Below are 13,548 nucleotides of genomic sequence, written 5' to 3' on the forward strand. Positions count from 1 at the left end.
TCAGTGCTTTCTTTCTAATTCTAAACTGCAAAGAAATCATTCCGTTATAACTTAAGAAAAAGTATATAAGATATACTTTTTTGCATCTGTTTTTCATTGATATACCAGTATATAAAGTTTATAACTAACCAAGTTTGTACTTTTTATTACACAGGATTATTTCTATCTATACACTTAGTACTACCTAAATGAAAATAATACATATTGTAAATAACACTGTCACTTTAAGATAAACAAACGGAATTCGGCATTTAAATAATTCTGTATTAAAGTAACACAGGGAAGTTTTTTCTCCTACTGAAGTAAACGTTTGCAAAGTGATATAGGAATCACGGGGAACATATCGTCTTGATTCCCAGAATGACTCTAAATTTGTGGACGTTAGTTTTCTGTGTTCTGATGTACGGACCTGTGACGGAGGCCTGTCTTAGTGTCTGTAGCTGTTATAGGATTCCTTCATGTAATGGGACGTTTGTAAACTGTCATAATAAAGGGTTAATTAAAGTACCTACCAACATCCCCACAGATACGTGCAACATGTAAGTAAATGTTTCAAAGTATTCTTACGTAGGACAAAAGATGTAGTCGAATTCTCATGTATTAATTTTTTCTTATTCAAAGTGATGTTAATTTATAATAGCCATCAGTTTGATTTGACATGATGATCATATTGTGATTAAAAACTTGAAAAATAAAAAATAAATAATAGATTTTTTTTTTTAAAATGAGTTCAGCTTAATATCTAATTTTTTTTTTTAAATAATGCTTCGACCAATTATAAGCTAAAAAGTTTAGCAACATTCAATGATAAATTTCTGATAGCTAATAAATTAAAAGCATTAAATTTGAATCGTAATGACTGCGATCATAATTTCGAATACGATAAGCAATTCTTCTTGCAGAATTTTGAATAGATCAGAGGTGAGAATTAGTACAATGGAGGTGTTTAAACATTTGATATATTGTTTTGTTTAGAAATCGGTCCACGCATAAAAATTCGAAAACTATTTCTTTGTACATTTTCTTACTATTTAAAGATTTTCCACAAGAAATTTAATTTTACAAAATAAAATTAATATATATATTTTCAATTCTTGAAGAGCCCCCTCCCCAATCATCCACGTTTGCCATTAACGTAAGTCAAATTATAGTTTGATGATTGAGCTTTAATTTCTATATCGAGCTGACCAATATATCAGGAAATCTCCTTTGACGAATATAATTAAAAGGGCATTACACTTAACTCTGAAAAATAAAAGGTGGAATCAGGTGCCACGGATGAGATTGCATTCCGTCTTGACTAATCAGAACCGCCATGAGCCCTAGCTATTGATCAGTACTGACAATTATGAGCATATCTCACTTTTCCAAATGGTGCAGGTTATACTGGGTATTGAAAGGAAAATGTTTAATGTAGTTGAATGTTTTATTGTACATTTTTCAGAAATCTTGCAGGAAAAAAGTTACCACGTTGGAAGATGATGTGTTCGACAGTTTTATGATTTTTGAGATACTGAAAGTAAATTTTTAAAGAGTCATATATGATAGCAATAATATGTTCACAGAAGGGCATGTCTTAAATCCCTATTCAACAGTTGTTAGAGTCGCAAAGAAAGGATTCGATCCCTACATTACGGGTTCGAATCCAACTGTGGAACACGTAGACTGGTTCTTCGGATAAGCCCGTAAAAACCAAGATCTGTGTCGCAGTAGGTGCTTGGAATGGCTGTAGTTGCCGAGTATAAGACAAAACTTTCAGCCGTCTACCGGCAAGCGGTGTTGACAACATACATGTGTAAATGTCTTCAGTGAGACGTTAAACAACATACAAACAAATAAACAAACAATTTTTGCCTCAAAGTCCTTGTTTGCTTAAACAACTGCTTGCACGGCTTAAAATATATCTCCTATATTATTGATCTGCATCATTAGTACATTGTATATTATAAAATCATGGATTAATAATGTCTAGAGAAAGTTGTAAATATATTTTTCTTCTAAATTATATGTTTAGCTATCAAACACATAGATTAATACATTTTTGTACGATCTGAATTATGATCTAGCCATTATACAAATGTGAAATCCATGTTCTAGCTGTTAAACAGATTATATTATTGAGTCATGCGTATCGAATACTCAGCCAATTACCAACATTATAGGTATTTATATGTGGATAGAAAAACAAAATCAAAAACAAAATTACATAATATACAATTCTAGACACTTTTGATGGTGAATATATAAGGATTGTATATCACGGGATTTATATTGCATCCAAAGCTTCCTAAGGATTCCATTTCCATTAAATGGAATGAATTTCAGCCGTAAAAAGTAATCATAAAGGTATAGATTACTACTTGAAATTTCCGTTTTTACTTTTTGTGCGTAAGACATCGAAATAATAAAAACATAATCTTGTACGAGTACTGATTGACCCTACTATGAATAGGTTTTGAAATCCGATGACTATGTAGTTACTGTGTTATGAATTGTTTTCGCTTGTTAATATTATATAGGGACTATAAATAGACTATATAATAATAATTAGGCCTAAATAGAATTATTGTTTGTTTGGAATCGCCTCCCGCCTCATTGAAATACCCCCTTATGAACAAAAGTTATTGACCAAAAGTATGAAGATTCGTTTATTGCCCGTTATCACATACACAATGCAGAACACTGAATTGTAGTGTCAGATCTATGCAAAATTAAGTTTTTTTGTTGATGGTAAATACTTTTTTCAAAAGTCAGAAAATGTGTTTACCGAGATTTTTATAAAAAATCTAAAATTTACCTGGTATCTTCAATTTTGAAAAAAAAAATTAATTTCCCTCCCTCCCTCTTGTGTCTGAATCCCCCCAGGCGGCAATTCCAAACAAACAATTTTTTAAGGGTGGCCTTATTGTTTAATTATACTATACGTTTATAGCTAAAATACTACAGGAATCTCAGAATATAAATCATTTTCAGAGATCTTGGATCGAATCAGATAACCACACTTGGGGACAACGCCTTCTACGGTTTGTCAAACTTAACGCGACTGTAAGTATTTTGAAATATAATAATGAGTCTGTTCTGAAGAGATAACATATCATATTCAATATATATAATGACATATAAGGAACGCCGTAACTGCCTTATGTGGAGAACGTGCATTATATGCTGATAATTTGTCATTATCTGATGGTATTTTGTCATTATATGATGGTACTTTGTGATTAAATGATGGTATTTTGTCATTATATGATGATACTTTGTCATTATATGCTACTACTTTTCATTATATGCTACTACTTTTCAATATATGCTACTACTTTTCATTATATGCTCTCCACTGTACTACTTTGTCATTATATGCTACTACTTTTCATTTTATCTACTACTTTGTCATTATATGATGATACTTGAACATCATATGAAGATAATTTTAAATAGGTTTGACATCGGGATCAGGATACCGTTAACTAGTAAACTAGTTTAAGGGAAAAAATGGCGCAAAATTGTGAATACGCGATCACATTGAAAAGCATCATCAAGGAACTAATGATGGGTCTGCAGGTCATCGACAGATTTGTAGAGGACAGAAGAGATGTTGATGATATTTTAAGCTTGAGCAATGAACAGTTGAGCAGTTCTGGAATTACTACTATTGGCGATATAATTCGTCTAAGAGAAGTGGTCAAATGCAAAACCGAGAGAAGTTCAAACACCAGTGGCGAATTTGAGGGCCAGCGGTAAATCTAGTCTTCCCGACTCCCGACGGTTCCGGATTTAAGATTTTCAGCGATTTTCTTTTATTGTTCCACAGAATTCATTAAAATTTTTCGTAAAATTATCTAGGCTTAAATGAATTCGTTAATTCATTAAAAACTTCAGGAGACATGCGTATTTTTTACTGAATCAGCAATATGACTATCACCGGCCAAAAAGCGGTAAATCTAGTACTCTATTATAAATGTTAAAACCAAAAAGGGACACCGATGTTTTCGTAGAATCGAGATTAAAAACAACAAAATGAAGTATATATATATATATATATATATTTAAAAAAAAATAAAAGCAAAACCTCATTTACATACCAGATAATTTGTACGAACAAAAACTCTTCCATATTTTCTTTTTTTAATTTAAAGTTATGCTCATTAATTATCGATACATCATGATACATAGCGATGAGCGGAGACGTCAGGTTTCGTACATCATAATCAGTGATAATATTGATATTATTTTGGAAGATATTTCTTCTTTAAAAAAGATAGAATTAGTATTTCAGTGAAATTGGCGGTGTTAAAAAAATATGAACATATTAATTTTCATAAAATTCATAAAATGAAAATGACTTTTAAAGTCAAGTGCCTTATGAATTTCAATTATATAACTTTTTAAAATATGTCAATGGAGACGATAATCACATATTATTAAAAGCTTTATTGCAGCAGTGTTAGCTTAGGTAAAATAATTAATTTCTTAATCATCTAATACAGTGAAAGTGAAGAGATACTCTGTCAGTCTGTAAAATAAAAAAAAAATTGTAATTCTGTATGGTAAACTGCTGCTAAATCAAAGAAATTGACATAATGCTATTTGTGCTTTTACAGTAATTAAGTTACAAAGGTACAACCAAATTAAAAAATAAATAAATAAAAGGGGGCTCCGAGGTAGAACCATGTCGACGTCGTAGAGCCCGGCTGTGAACATGATGTGACAAAAAATTCTATTAGTATACAAGGAATAGAAAAAAATTAAATATTTGGGTGTTGTTGTGCATAAAAATTAACTGGCTTGTAAATGAGGTTTTCCTTTATTTTTTTTTTAAATTATACTTCATTTTCAATTTTTGTTGTTTTTAATCCGCAGCATTGTTAAGGCTTGAAAAAGGGGGCGGAGCCTAATTTATACGGGAAAAGTCTACTGTGACGTCACACAAAAATATGACTTTTATGTTTTTCTCATAATACCTGAAAATAAATAATTTGCAACTTTTAACTGTATTAGCATAATAAGCAACAATAATACTTATCAATGCATTAAAAAAACTTGCTAGTTAAATCCCTGGGAGCTGGTTATAAACAAAGCACTGATCGCGATGAACTTGTAAACATGACGTCATTTTGGTAAAAATGACCTATTACATGTACTGTGAGAGACATATTGAGGAATTTTTAAATAATGAAAAATGTGTTTTATTATTAAATGGAATATTATTTACAGGTTTTAAATAGTCGTTTAATACCAATGTATATGCTTTGTTTAGTGCAAGTATTCATTAACTATCAAGAGAATGTATTTTATTAATTATGTCGTGTTTTTATGTACAGGTTACGTATATTTTACAATAAAATGCTTCATAAAATCGCTCTTTCGCAAGGGCATACACTTAATCTACCTTAACCATTTTTTGAATATAGGTAAAGGATATTTTTCTTAACCTGAAAAGTGCTGCTGCTTTCTTTAAATCGAGGGCGTGATTTTATAAGTACACAAAATATATGGTAAATGTCAAATATATTTAGACATTGGCTTATTTACCTGAAAATTTAACTATTAAAACGCGAATTCTATTCAAAGCAGCAGCACTTTTCAGAAACTACAAAGTAAGCAGAAACAATTAATAGCTTGAATTTTTAATTTCAACTAGGGTATGCCCTTGCGATATTGAAATTTGTTCATGACCTATACACAGACTATGCATTCATCACGTGACTGTCCATCGATAGGACCAAACTTATACAGTACAGAGTGGGTTATACTATGCTATTTCCATAAGTATTAAAGTTCTGTGATAATAAACAGCTTAATTAAAATAAAATTATTTTTAAAAAATCCCCCTTTTTTGCACGTCTATTTTCCGTTGATTTCTCATAGTAGGCCTTAACAGTGCTGCGTCGCGATTCGGTATTTGTTTTTGGTTTTCACATTTATAATAGAGTTCTAGATTTACCGCTTTTTGGCAGGTGAAACATCTGGTTCAGTAATAAATACACAAATTTTTTAAAGTTTTTTTATGTACGAATGAATTTATTTAAACCTCGAAAATGTGCTTGAAAAGTTTGAATAATGTGCACCTTGAAAAAGAGAAATCGTCAAAAATCAAAATCCGGGACCGTCAGAAAAGACTAAATTTACCGTTTGCCCTTATTACGGCACAGGTGTTTGAACTTCTCACAGGCTTGCATTTGACCATTTCTCTGAGACGAATTTGATCGCCAATAGTAGTAATTTCAAAACTGCTCAATTGTTCATCGCTCTGACAAGCTTGAAATATTATCAACATCTAATCTTTCTTCTACAAATCTTTCGATCACATGCGGACCCATAATGTTGAAGTATCATTATATAATGACAAGATGTGTTTGTAAAACACTTATGCCCCCCGTATGGCAACATAGCAGAGATTAAAATTTTCTTAAATGCAAATTTCATTGATTGGTACCAAAAGTAGGGTACTCTCACTGGAAAACAATAGTGAAAATTGAAAGTAAGTCAATGTTAAAGTTTTTTTATGAAGTACAAAAATCTTCAAGGTCAAAAGGTCAATGTAATTGGTATCAAATGAAAGGTCTTGCCACAAAGAATACTTATGTTGAGTATGGAAGCCCTAACTCTAACCGATCAGACGTTATGGCCAAGATTGATATTTTTCAAAGTAGGTCAAACTCCAAGGTCAAGGTCAAAGGGTCAAAGTTCTTACTTTCAAGTGAAAGGTCTTGTCACAAATATTAAATATGTTAAGTATGAAAGCACTAGCCCTAACCGTTTAAAAGGTATGGTCAAGGACAGCTTTTTTAAAGAAGATCAGTCTCAAAGGTCAAGGTCAAAGGGTCAAAGTTATTGGTATCCAATGAAGAATCTTCTCACAAGGATTACACATATGAAGTATGAAAGCCATATCGCTTACCGTTCAAAAGTTATGGCCAAGGTTAAAGTTTTTTCACAAGCACAGATATCTACAAGGTTAAGGTCAAAGAGTCAAGGCTGTTGGTATCCAATGAAAGGTCTTTCAACAAAGTTTACATATGTGAAGTAAAAACGTCCTGGTATCTACTGTTCAAAAGATATGGACAAAGTAAAAGTTTAAAATTTTCGTGTAAAAGTGGCTCAAACTCCACGGTCAAGGTCAAAAGGTCAAATTTGGTGGTAGCCAAAGAAAGTTCTTGTCACGAGGAATACGCATGAGAAATATGAAACTCATGGCTTAACTAAATCAAAAGTTATGGGCAAGGTTAAAATTTTTGAGGACAAACGGACAAACAGAGAGACAGACAGACAGACGGACACGACAAAAATATATACTCCCGAAACTTCGTTTACGGGGGCATAAAAAGTAGTAGCATATAATGAAAGTAGTAGCATATAATGAAAAAAAAGTAGCATACATTTATAATGAAAAGTAGTAGCATATAATGACAAAGTAGTAGCATATTATGAAAAGTAGTAGCATATAATGAAAGGTAGTAGCATATAATGACAAAGCACCATCATATAATGACAAAATACCAGCATATAATGGCAAAGTACCAGCATATAATAAAGTTCTTCACATAAGGCAGTAACGGTGTTCCATAGACATGGGGAAAAAGCAATGTTCTAACCAAGAATTATAGAATTAAAAAAAGCTTGAAAATCGACTGTAATTTTTATTCAAATAAAAATTGATATATGTCTTCTGCAATAACACCAGTATCCTTAAATCTCGGTTTATAAAATATTCAACTTCAAATCTGAATTTGAACAATTTCATATTAAATGTAACTAAACGAAACATTGATAGATACTATGAATAAATTTGACAGAAAGAAAAATACAGAATCGTTATACATGCAGCTGTACAGTTAAGTTGCATATAACCAGACCAAAGAATATTTTGTTTTATATCATTTTGTTTTATTACATTTTATGAAACAATCAAAAAGAGCATTATAACATCTTGCTTTAATCCCATGGCAAAGTGCCATTACACAAACAAAAATCATAAAAAAAAGTTATTACATTTACACTTTGCGTTTAATGCTAGATTAATGCTAAATTTTGGGGGGTACCTTTTTTGTGGTCGAATGGGGCACATTCAAGATATGGACCATTTTTCGTGCTACACAATTTCATACAAAAACTCCACAATAAACAAAGGAATGGACAAATTAAAAAAATAAATGATGAAATGTTTTGTTTTTCACAAAAATCATGCAATTTCCATCCCTCTTTTAAAAAATGAAAAGAAAATCGGAGTTAGCCTTTAATGCAGTGAAAAGGGGACAAATCAAAACAAAAAATAGGACTTATTTTATCCAACTAAGTCGCAATGGATTTACATCACATCAACAAACGATTGCAATACTGTATTATTTCTATAACTTAGATAATTCTTACAATATGAAATAATTTTCTCTCCATATTCATTAAAAAATATTGAGTGTAAACACTGCAACATGTCCGATGAGAAAGACTAAAATCGTGTACCTTTGGTTGTAGTGTTTTTTTCTAACTCACAAATTGAAATAAAACAAGATAAAATTAATTAATCTGTAGCAAGAAATTGATACCTCAAAATAAATTATGTTTCAAAGTTGTTTATTGGTAATTTTTTTTCTTAAAACATGTAAATAATAGAAATTTCAGAATGAGCCAGCTTTCAACAAGCACAGTCAGTAGATCTAACAAATATGCAAGTTTATCGAAACATTTCAGCGCAATTTGACGTTATTTTAATTGTGATGTTATTGTATTCAATTGTGATGGCAGTCAAGGGTACTGTGACGTGCCTGAATCGACACTGCGTTAAAAAGATCAAGAAGATAGGGCCCCGTTAATTAAGAATAGCATTCATGCGTTCATCTAAGGACATGCCCTGTGCGAAAAGGAAGTGATGTAATTTAATTTGTAATCCATGTATATTGCTCTCTTAATTTTTGGATTTGTTCTTTTTGAAAGAGGGGGGGGGGGTGCTCCGCTTTGCAGTTTGCAGTTCCCTTGTTAACACAGTCCTAGACCAATTTGTTTTGAAAATTCGTGACACTTTATTTTCTAATATGTATGGTTAAGATGAATCGTACAAATATTGTAGAACAAATGACATTTTTGAAAATCGACTATTATAAATGGGGAAAAAGCAAGTAAATTATTTGAAAAAATTAAACATCAGCTGAAAAAAATATGAAATAAATCCGACCGGAAGCAGAACTTAAATCATTTTATACGCTAAACCGATAATGATCTAGAAGGTAAATACATTATAGTTTGTACATTATCTTATATAAATAATATTGCTTAAATTTAGGACATGGGCTGCATTACTATAAAATAAAATTGCGATTTCCAGTTTCTTATATAAAATAGTGTACATTTTTTTTTATATTATAATGAAACCTATTGAGATAACGATCAGTATTCATGATAAAAAGTCCATAAAACAATTCAAAATAGGAACAAAGCAAAAATGAGACTGAGACATGCTTTCTGGTCTATCCTGAATAATAGATTCAAATATCAATGATATATATCTTGGTGTTTTGAGTTGAAACAGTGATTTATAAAGCGACTGGAGGAGTATTTTAAGAATTTCCCAAACTTACTAAAGTTGAGAGCTTTGCAGTCCCAGTCAATGCTTTGCAAATAAATTTATATTCAATTGAGAGGGAGTCCAGTGAATATAAAATAATTATTTTCTGATAATTTAATTACTTTAAGAGTTTTAATTTTCAATGTGATTTAATGTAGAAAAAAAAGAAATTATGTATTTTGAATACAAGTAACGTAATTTTGTAATAAATCTAAGAAATAAAATTCTGTTTCTTGTGATATTTAGCGTCGAGAACAAAAAGATGCCTAAATTCTTGTAAATGGAAACAATCTGAAAAAAGATATCTGTATAAGCTTGAAACTCACTCTACAACTGTGTTCAAATCTTAATGAACAATTTCATTTTGATGGAATAAATTAAATGTCTGTTAAAAAGATACTTGTATAATATCTATCATAAATGAATCAAAACCAATTTGTTTATTTCAAAAATCTGTTTAGGGGGTTACGTGACAACGAGATAACCAATATTCAGACCAATGCTTTCAATGGTTTGCCAAATTTACAGGACCTGTAAGTATATATATCCATCATCTGTAAGTACCTCCTCTAAGTACCTTGATCAATTATTTGTTTATTTATATGCTCATGTCTTATCTGAATATAATTATATTTTATTATTATTTGGGCATACTTAGGCCTACTATTCATTATATTTAAATTCCATTTATTGTCATTTGGCTTTTGAGAAATAAAACTATAACTTTTCTTTATCGCAGCCCGGAGGACCGGGCTGCTCTTTACATATAAGTTTAAGTGTTGGTGCATGGTGATTGGGGTGGGAGAAGTTATTCAGAATTAAAGGTTTTCTAAACATTGAAAATGTTGTTAATCAGAATGTTCTTTCCCTTTCTAAATTATATTTACTTCTATAAAATGAATATGTAAAAATAAATATGTTTTACATGTTTAATATAAAAAGTCGCTTATCATATACTATCGAAAAAACGACAGATCCCATTTTTTAGAATATCGAATTTTACTTCTCGCATAAAAACGCACTCTGCATAGTTCCTGTTTTATATTCTAAAATTGAAAATTAATACATTTTTGAATATAGGTGATACATGTGTCTAACTTCAATTTATATCTTATGCAGCCAACATTTACATGAGGAATTGATCAAGTTCAAAATGGTATCATTTTTGTTTGATTTTTATCCGACTGTAAGTTTCAAAATACTCTCGACTATCGTCGCCATCAGTTAGACGCATGCCGTTTCACACATACTAAAGCGGTTTGATGATCAAGACTCATTTCCATTGCTTACTTTATATATTTCCCGGGCGACAATTGATGGTTACATTAATGTTTACTTGTTATAATTTGAAGTACATTGATTGATTGATTGATTGATTGTATATTGTTTAATGTCCCCCTCGAGAATTTTTCACTCACGTGAAGACGTCACCGTATGCTGGTGAAGGGCTTCAAATTTAGACCAACATGTATACTCGGCACTCAGGGCCATTGAGCAGTTAGGGTTCGTTATCGTTCCAGTGCATACCGTGACACGGGATCACGTTTTAAAGGTCTTATGCGAAAGACCTGTGACTTTCACTTCTGATACCGAGCGCTTGGCGAAGGAACAGTCAGTACCTATTTTTTTCGTCTTAGGTTTGACGCAGCGCCGCGAACGAGAATCGAACCTGGGCCTCCCGATCAGGAAGCGAACACCTACCACTAGGCTACCATGAACGGTCAAAGGTTTAGAAATAAGAAACAGCATCTTCATTAGCTAACGGCTTGCGAAGATAGATAAACAGAAATGGCACGTAAACCAATTATTTAATGTGAATTACCTAACTGAAATAAAATTCACCAATGAACGATAAAAACATTATATAATCAAAGTGAAAATTTTATCAAACTTCTCTCAGTACCACTTTTTAAAAACCCTACACTTCCCCTTCTTTGCACTGCAACATGTGCGTGTTTAAATGCTGGTGGTTGGAGGAGGGGGTAAAAACTATGCCTCATGGTTAAATACCTTGATTGACTAAGCCCCCCCCCCCCTCTACACCGGCTCGACGCTAATAAGAAATTAAATTCACATGCTAATATCAAGTCAAGTGACAATCCCTATGTTCTAGCAAAACATATCTGCAGAGTAAAAAATTCGTTGTGTCATTTGAAACTCTAATTCATTTAGTATTAAAAAAAATCTCCTTTTCAAAAAACTTCGTACAATATAAGTGACATTTTGGCACTGTAATTCATATCCGCAAACTTAATCGGTTTTGTTCTTAGGGAGCAGTTCATGCAACAACTTTGATGAAATTCAAAATTAATAAATATGTCTGATAAGAAATGAAAAACAAACTAAAACAAACTAAAACCTAGATCATAACCAAAATTTAGTCAAAGTATATAGCGACTTTTCAAAACATTTATTCATAACTTTTATGTTTTATAAATAAAGAATTATTTTATCAAGGCAATGACAAAATAACGCCTCAATTATATGCACATGCTAACGATAATAAACTTGGATCATGTCCATTATGATTTCTGCTGACTATGTTGCACATCGTGAGGGCGAACAGCATAATAACATAATAAATGTAAAGTGTAGAAAAATACCATTGCGTTAATTACAGCTCCAGCATATAGTTATAGAATTTGGGTATCTTAAAAGGAGTTTGGTTTTTAAGATCTCATCCGAAGGACTCGCAACTTCCACTTCAAGTGCCGAGCGCATGGCGAAGAAACAAACAGTTCTTATCCATTTTTTTTTATCGACGCCGGTCATTCGCGGTCCAGATTAGAACTCACGATCTCCCGATCACAGAGCGAGCGCTCTACCGACTAAGCTTCCATAAACGGTAAATAAACGCAGGCTTATTGATGGTATGTTGTTACTATGTCCAATTCGAAAATATTTAACTCATAAAGAGACATCAGCATATGCCGACATTGGATGCAAAATTGTATCCTTACTCAGCAATCAGGGCCATTATGCAGTAAAGTAAGGTTCCCGTGCTTACGCCTATGTGACACACGGCCTCGGTTCAAAGTCTTTTGCGAAGGACCTGTAGCTTTCACTTTAAAGTGTTAAAAGTGTCAAGTACTTTGCGATAGAATAAATGGTATTTTTTTAACCTAAAAATTAGATACGTCGCTGCAGTGATTTACAACATTCAAAACACGGATTGAGTGCATATCAATTAGCCATCCATTAGTGGGGGTTAATTGATACTTTAATTGGCGCAGGCTCCTTACATCATATGAACCGTTTTATAAGAGAAAATCAAAATTAAAAACAAACATTTATGATTAATTCAAACTTATTATAAGTTAATTAGTTAAAATACTATGGAAATCTATGTAGGTAAATCTCTTATAACAATTTCATGAAACAATTTTCAGAGATCTTCAACAGAATCGGATAAACACCTTAGGAGACAATGCCTTCGACAGTTTGTCAAATTTAGATACACTGTAAGTAAAAACTGTAAGTATGTAGAGATATTATAATGTTCTATCCGGATACCATATTAAAATACTAATAGATAAGAATTTAGCTTTAAATTTTTGTTGAAATGAGAACCTGTATTTTTTATTCTGTAATATCTTGAAATTTCATCTGGAAATACTAATTTGAACAATTTCATGTTAAAAGTACCTCAACCAAAACTAAGACAGAGTATACACAAAATTAAATTGACTGATATATAAATTTTCCATTTTTAAAAGCATTATTATAGATAAAAGTGACATATGTTAAAACCAAAGCGGATTGTACTGAAAATGAAATTAGAATTAAGATTTTTTTTTTCGATTGACTCTACATTACAAGAAAAATCAAGGTAAGTGCACTATTCGCAGTGGAAGTTTAGAAAAAAAACTTAAACACCAGCCTAGAAAAGGGTATGCTGAGGATCGTCCCAAAAACATAAGACATAAAAATTAGTAGTTTGTCAAGCGACTTGTATTAGAAATGAAAGTCAAGATCTTTAGGATGAGACG

General features: G+C 31.6%; 1 protein-coding gene across 1 annotated transcript in view; it reads left to right on the forward strand.

The window, feature by feature from the left end:
* The first annotated feature begins 306 nt into the window (after nt 1–306).
* LOC134282936 (carboxypeptidase N subunit 2-like) overlaps nt 307–13,548 on the forward strand; it is a 29,212-nt gene continuing 15,970 nt past the window's right edge. Inside the window, exons 1-4 of the mRNA XM_062765357.1 lie at nt 307–539; nt 2,974–3,045; nt 10,021–10,092; nt 12,949–13,020. Of these exons, the coding sequence (XP_062621341.1) occupies nt 361–539; nt 2,974–3,045; nt 10,021–10,092; nt 12,949–13,020 (395 nt within the window). The 5' untranslated portion in view covers nt 307–360. The remainder of the gene's footprint in view (nt 540–2,973; nt 3,046–10,020; nt 10,093–12,948; nt 13,021–13,548) is intronic.

Source organism: Saccostrea cucullata, unplaced genomic scaffold (assembly GCF_032062105.1).
Source record: "Saccostrea cucullata isolate Sc308-1 unplaced genomic scaffold, CSIRO_AGI_Scuc_v1 ctg3557, whole genome shotgun sequence".
NCBI classification, from domain to species: domain Eukaryota; kingdom Metazoa; phylum Mollusca; class Bivalvia; order Ostreida; family Ostreidae; genus Saccostrea; species Saccostrea cuccullata.